We start from the raw sequence: 7641 nt of genomic DNA on the forward strand, positions 1-7641 counted from the left end.
GTTTCTCTGGTCGTAGAAAACGGACGGACTTCCAACTACCAGGCTCATGAGTTGCTTGCGGTGCGAACGCATGCTAAGGGCAATTGTTGTTGATACTGTGGTAGCGGTTACTAGCGGTGCTAGCTTTCACACATACAACACTGCGAAAGAAAAAACAAAACACACATTCACATACCTCAGAATGTCTAGAACTGTCTAGAACTCAACAAAGTGTTGTTTCTAAGGTCATAGAAAAGTGTCCAAACTTGCTGTCGCAGCAGCAGGGGAGAGAGACACTGCTGCGAAGAGGAGAAACAGATATGGCCCTATGTTCCTTTAATATCCAGAAAAGTACCCTGCTTTTATTCTGAAAAATGCTTGACAGTTCAAAGGCGTGTTGTTTCTTCAGACACTGTGTGTGTATGTGTGTGTGTGTGTGTGTCTGTTTTTTGCTTGTTTTTTCATCTTCCTCTGATTAGAATAGAAAAGCGGTCAGTTCTCTGTCCTTGCCAGTAGCGGTGTGTTTGACTGTCCTTCATCTTGTATTCGTCCAACTCTGTCAGAAAACGTCTCTGCAGCTCCGAGTTGAAAATGCTTGTTGAATGTGGAAAAGTCTCTTTTATATCTCAGCATCCATCAATTGGACACAAAGGTAGAAAAGTATCTGAGTGTGAACTATATCATCCATCACCATCCGCTGTGTCCAATGAATGTGTGTATTCCACGTATACATGTCTGTTTATGCACATATATGAATAAACATGTCTATGCTAGAATGCATGAAACCCTGTGTGTGTCTGTGTGTGCGTGTGCATTTGTCTGTGTGTGTGTCACACAGTCTCCTGCAAGCAGAGGGCTTCCACAGCGTTACTGGGTCCCTGGGCGACTCCGCCAATCAGAAAGAGCATGCTGGGAGTCTGCAGGGGTGCAGACGAGCAGCGGGCAGTGGGCATGGGCGCCACATACTCCCAGCGCCGCTTCACCGGGTTGTAACTCTCCACCGAGCCCAAGGGGGACGGCTCGTTCCCTGCAAAATGGAAAGATATGAAAATTAGATGACTAAAAACTACACTTTGGGTTAAAGGTACAGTATGTGTTTTTCAAAAGTGTCAAGAGACAGGGAATTCAATCGAATATCCACCACATACATAGACATAGAAACACACAAATTGAAAACTTACTACTAGGCAGTAGCACTAGTAGTAGTAGTAGTAGTAGCATTAATAGTAGTAGAAGTAGTAGTAGTAGTAGTAGTATTAATAGTAGTAAAAGTAGTAGTAGTAGTAGTATTGTAGTAGAGTATTAATAGTAGTAGTAGTAGTAGTAGTAGTATTAATAGTAGTAGAAGCAGTAGTACTAGTATTAATAGTAGTAAAAGTAGTAGTAGTAGTATTAATAGTAGTAGAAGTAGTAGTAGCAGTAGTATTAATAGTAGTAGTAGTATTAATAGTAGTAGTAGTAGTATTAATAGTAGTAGAAGTAGTAGTAGTACTAGTATTAATAGTAGTAGAAGTAGTAGTAGTAGTATTAATAGTAGTAGTAGTAGTAGTATTAATAGTGGTAGAAGTAGTAGTAGTAGTAGTATTAATAGTAGTAGAAGTAGTAGTAGTATTAATAGTAGTAGAAGTAATAGTAGTAGTAGTAGTAGTAGTAGTAGTAGTAGTATTAATAGTAGTAGAAGTAGTGGTAGTATTACTAGTAGCAGTGGCAATAATAGTACTATTATTAGTAGCAACAATAATAGTAGTAGTGGTAGTAACAGAACTAGCGGTAATAATAGTCACCATTGTAGTAGCAGTAGCAGTAGTAGTGGTGGTATATGTTTCTTTCACTCACACAGTTAACTTAGACCTAAACTTGGCACATTGTCTAACAGAGAGCATATAGACTCTTGGACAAACTGCGTCAAACTGAAAGAGTTTTATTGATCCAGATCCTGATAGAAGGTAACTGGACCTGAGCCTCTCTTGTCAGATGTGAAGGCTGTGAGTCACTGTGTGGCTCTGCTGCTAGGTAGCTGCGTGACGGCAGAAAGCAGTGCGTAGATACACACATACGCACACACACACACACAAAATTACAGTCTGCCACTGCCAGATCATTAATGTGTACTCACCATCGCTAGCATCAATGACTCATGGACTGAAAAAAACAACGTATCACACACATCACCTCCAGGGCAGGTGTGACGTACGTATATGTAGCTGGAGCTTTGGGAGTGGAAGGAGCTCATCAACTCAATTGCATGCACCCACAAAGCACAGACACACACATACACACACACACTATATCCAAGGTAACACCTCCTACAGCAATGTGATGAAGAAACCCAGTGATTCCATCTCCCCTTGCTGTCACCAACACACTAAAATAGCCTCTCGGTATCAACACAATAATGAGTCTCTTCCTAACAAAAGGCTTTACTCTACAGCTACAGGGAAGGTTACAACTTGTGCTAAAATGGATGATAAATGACTTTTTTGTCTATTCTGTATGGTATATGAGGTGAAGATGTAGGTCACATCAGCATCAAATTTGCAAGTATACATATTTTTGCATATTAAAATGCTTTTGGATGCATATAATCTAAAAGGCACACCTGCAGTGGTAGGCACTGCAGAAATTGACATACTGCACTGTCTATATCTATCCTGCATTAGCACTGCAGGACTAAAAAAAAAATAGCAACAAAAAAAGATCTATTTGAGGTGCAAGAGTGCTGCAGGAGTGCAGCAAAGGTCTAAAGAGTAGGACATAAAAGTCTCCCCAGAGATCACCTGTCAATCACACAGTGTGTCCAGTACTATGACATCTTTTCCCTTGGATTTTCTCGTGCTAACTCTTCTTCCATTTATTCCAAATAAACTGCTGTTACTTCTTATAGGAAAGACCAAACTGACACTATTGCATTAATTGGAGATATAGAGAGTAGCAAAACAGACCTTTATTCCTATGAAAATGCTGCAGGTTATTACATTAAGGTGTTACTGCATGTAGCATATATGCACCAGGGAAGGCTGACAGCAAGAGATGTGCAACAAAATTACAATAACTCCAGACTAGGAAACCAGAGTGCTTATATAATAATATATCTTTAATTGAATATATCTGCCCACTAGCTACCCACATGCGTACATGTTAAATCCCACCCAGGAGTCGGTCTGCAGTGTTACCTCTCCTTTCTCTCCCTCTCTCTCATTCACCTTCTTACTCGGCCTCTCTCTCTCTCTCTCTCTCTCTCTCCTCTGTTTCCCTCTTTCACCTCTCCTTCTCTCTCCCTGCCCTCCCTCTCTCTCGCCTCAGGTGCCATGCTCACTGTCATTATACATCAGCCGGCGCTAAGTTGTTGCCGTTTCCATGGAGACCCACATCACAGCGAGTCCCCAAATGATATGGACTGGCGTGTGTGTGTGTGTGTGTGTGTGTGTGTGTGTGTGTGTGTGTGTGTGGAAGGAAGGATATGGAGACTATTGTTATCATTTCATAGGAAGAACAAAGTGACAGTGACGAGTCGGCCTTTTCAAAGCAATCAGGGCCTGCTCAGACCTCAGCTCCTTTATCATCTTCATGAAGACACACACACAGACACTCTTTCTCTCTCTCACACACACACACACACACACACACACACGCACACACACACACACACACACACACACACACGAGAGCAGACACTCCTCGCTCCTCCTGGTGCTCAAAGGCTTCCCTTCGCTGCTTTGATTCTCAGCCCGCAGACGCCATGTTAATTCACCAGCTTATGTCCTCTCTCTCTCCTTTTGACCTGTATTCTTCTCCTTTTTTCCTCTATCCTCCTTTCTTCTTCCTCCATTCATCTCCGTTCCCTCTCCTCCACTCTTCTCTTCTCCTCTGTTGTTCCGCAGCTTTCCCCCCCCCTTCCATCTCCTCTTTTGTAATCCTCATCTTTTCTTATATTTATCTACCTCTCTCAACTCTCCCACCTCTCTTCATTTATTCTACCGCGCTTTACCTCTCCTCCTCCTCCACCCCCTTCCTCCTGTTCTGGTCACCTCTACTTCTATCCCTCCCCCCTCTTTCCTTCTCTTGTTCCACCTCTCTTGATCCCATTATCATCTCTTGTTTGATCCCTCCTTCCTCTCCGTTTCTCTTGCTTTCTTCCTCCTCCTCTTCTCAACTCTCCTCCACTCAACCTTGCCTTACTCTTCTCCTCTCCTCTCTTCTCTTATTTTCTTCTTCTCCTCCTCCTCCTCCTCCCCCGTACACTGCTTTATATTCATACTCCGGTCACCTTCCACAATGTCTGTCACTGATACTCCTGTATAAAAATGGAAAGATCTTCATGCAGTTCTTTATTCCAATATTACTATTCCTCTGGCCATACTTTTATATGAATGAATCATTTATAGACTGTAAATAAGTATCCACTGAGGTACCAAGGTAGAACACAAGGAAATCCTGTTGGGCTAGTGCAGTAAAAACATTCAGATGAAGAAAACACCCTCAGTCTGACAGAAACAGACATACACACTAATACACACACACGCTCTGCACACCCAACACTCTCACACACACCGAGCCAAGACTTGCATTAATGGAATACAGCAAGGTTTTGGCCGATTGGCCCGTCGGTCAGTTGAAGTGATGAGAACACAGACACCAGAATCAAATGTGGTTCCGGTGGACCCTCGAAGCCAAAGATCTACTAGGGACTCATGGATGATTTTGGTGTCTATGTTCTCAACACTTAAAAGGCAAGTGGACCAACGGGGGAACCTCCCAAAACCTTAGTGTGTTCCTTTAAATCAGTGGTGGAAGAAGTATTCAGATCTTTGACTTAAGTAAAAGTAGCAATGCCACAGTGTAAAAATACTCTGTTACAAGTAAAAGTCCTGCATTCAAAATCTTACTTAAGTCAAAGTACAAAAGTATTAGCATCAAAATATACTTAAAGTAGCAAAAGTAAAAGTAGTCATTATGCAGAATGGCCCATTTCAGAATCATATATATCATGTTATTGGACTATAATTATTGATGCATTAATGTGTTCATCACTTTAATGTTGCAGCTGGTAAAGGTGGAGCTAATTTTAATTACTTTATATACTGCTGGGTAGATTAACCTATACAAATATATCATAATTTATTAGTTGATTGATCATTTGTATTAATAATCTAAATCTGCAAAGTAACTAGTAACTAAAGCTGTCAAATAAATGTAGTGGAGTAAAAAGTACAATATTTCCCTCTGAAATGTAATGGAGTAGAAGTATAAAGTAGCATAAAATGGAAATACTCAAGTAAAGTACCAGCACCTCAAAATTGTACTTAAGTACAGTACTTGAGTAAATGTACTTAGTTACTTTTCACCACTGCTTTAAATACACTCAATATGGTATAAAAATACAAAAGTCCTCAGACCTACATTTCATCTTTTGCAGTCTGTTTCCTTCCATATAGAGCTCCTGCCTCCATTCCCATCCACTACCATTCTCATGCGCTTTTTCAACATTGCCCTTCCTCCAGTGCTCAGGTGTTTATTTTCCCTGTCTTTCTCTTTTTCTCTCTCCTGTTCACCTCTCTGACCTCTTGTCTCGTCGCTTTTCAGACAGCAAGACAACCGCACAGCGCTGCAGGTCAAAGGTCAGACGCAAAACCACCAACAAACCTGATTAAACCAGCAGTGGAATCTGTGGTAACGTTTAATCCGCGCTGTAAATGGTGGCATTATGTGCTTATTGTTTGAATACGGATAGCAAACAAAGCCATACTGTATAGTTATAGTTACACAACTGTATGATTTACCTGCTCAGGAGCTTAATCACATAGAGAGAGATCATTTTTATGGGTTATGAGGTGATGAAGTATATTGTCTTTGTCATAAATGCTGTTTCTGGTTTCTGTTCCTTGTTGGGTTTGTTTCTTCCTCTAATAATTAATCAAGTGTAATAGGCTGAAAAGGGTAAACGACAGAAGAAAAAAGTCATGTAGAGAGCAAGCATCCCTTTGTTTTCGAGAGTTGTGAGTTAAAAAGGTTGAGAAGCACTGATATAGACAACAAAGTACTAATTACTTTGTCATAATGAGAAAATAATGGCTCTACCTCATGGGGCTTCATAGCTTCAGATGGATTTTAGGATTAAAAAGCTTTGAATGAACATGTGTGCGCGAGTGTGTCTGCATGTGAGTGTGTGTGTGTGTGTGTGTGTGTGTGTGTGTGTGTGTGTGTGTGTGTGTATGCGCGCGTGTGTTCGCAAGTACATGTCTGATAATGAATTGACGGGGCTGAGCACATAATTGCATAGTTCCCAGCATCTCAAGTCAGTTTACTCTGATGAGTTCCGTCTAATTATAATTTACATGCAGATATCAATTTGTTGTGTATTCATCATGACGAAAAGAGGGCGAGAGAGAAAGAGGGAGAGGGAGAGATATGGAGAGAGGGAGAGAGAGAGAGGGAAGAGAGAGAGAGAGAGGGGGGAGAGTAGGTTAGGGGGATGCTGGACCAGAAATAGAAGAGGAGATGGACAGATGGAGAGAGTGTGGGCGGAGGTGGTGAACGCTGTCATGTTTGTGTCATGTTTCCAAAAAGACCTACAGTATATTTACACCATCATTTAGTGCAAATCTTAACTACAGCTGATTGATTTGTAACAAATCATGGTGTATAGGTCTTTCTATTCACAGTGTGATTGTTTGGCTGTTTTTGTTTTGGAACTCTAAAGAACAGCAGCCAGTTGCACCAGCTGAATTTAAGTTCAAACGTAGGCTAGTTTGAACGTAAAGTCTCACTAAGTCCGAGTTTACGCATTACTAAAATTTTAACGGTTGCACCAACTGAAATAGTTACAACGTAGACTTAAGTTACAACTTAAAACTTACACCTACCTCCTACTAGGTGTAAAGTCCTCCGTAAAATAACAGTTGGCACGGCGCATCAATTTGACAGACATTTTTAACTTGCTGGAGCAGCAGGAGGGACAAATCCAGGGCGGTTTATGTCGGCAACGTGTCCTCCGTGATGGATCACATCATTTTGAACAGTATGATGATTTTGATTTATACTCATGCTTTCGTTTTCCCCGAGCAGAGATACGCACACAGCATCGGAGCCTAAATTAGGCTACATTTTATAGGCTTCCCCGGTGGTGCGTTCAGACTTGGGTGTTAGCCAGTATTATAGAGTATTATAGACACTTGGGGTGATTATTTGTATTCATCTATGCAGAATACGTACTTTATACAGCGATTTCATAAAGTTTCCACGTGTCTGTCATGCATATTTCAATAATCCGAACATTTCAGTCTCCCAGATGATGTAACAAGCTACATTCCCGATGTGAATATTGCTCCACTTCACTTGCTAAGGAGAGATGCTCCAGACATTCAGGTGGTATGGAGAGCGACAACACTATGGAGAGAGACAGGAGGAACCACTGAGTTATATCTTGGACATGAGTTTAGATCACTGAACTGACGAATAACAAATCTACAACTTTCTTTAGCCATCAATAATGGTTACTGAGGGGGAAATGCCTAACTTTTGCTCCGTTGAAAATAACGGTTAAACCGCTTGATGTCACTTGTTGTCTAACGTTATATTAATTCTAGCCTAGTTGTAGGCTGCTGTCCAGGCTAGACTGGTATAGGAGGCAAACTAACATAAATCCTTACAGCCTACTTTATA

The 7641-nt window shown here is 41.2% G+C and overlaps 1 protein-coding gene across 1 annotated transcript in view; it reads right to left on the reverse strand.

The window, feature by feature from the left end:
* Positions 1-809: 809 nt before the first annotated feature.
* The window catches only part of klhdc8b (kelch domain containing 8B), a 96117-nt gene continuing 89285 nt past the window's right edge, over positions 810-7641 (reverse strand). Inside the window, exon 5 of the mRNA XM_071540272.1 lies at positions 810-1006. Within this exon, the coding sequence (XP_071396373.1) occupies positions 810-1006 (197 nt within the window). The remainder of the gene's footprint in view (positions 1007-7641) is intronic.

Source organism: Centroberyx affinis, unplaced genomic scaffold, assembly GCF_046629955.1.
Source record: "Centroberyx affinis isolate AG114_WGS23_722 - 3 ecotype Tasmania unplaced genomic scaffold, CSIRO-AGI_Caff_v1 ptg003590l_1, whole genome shotgun sequence".
Classification (NCBI taxonomy): Eukaryota; Metazoa; Chordata; class Actinopteri; order Beryciformes; family Berycidae; genus Centroberyx; species Centroberyx affinis.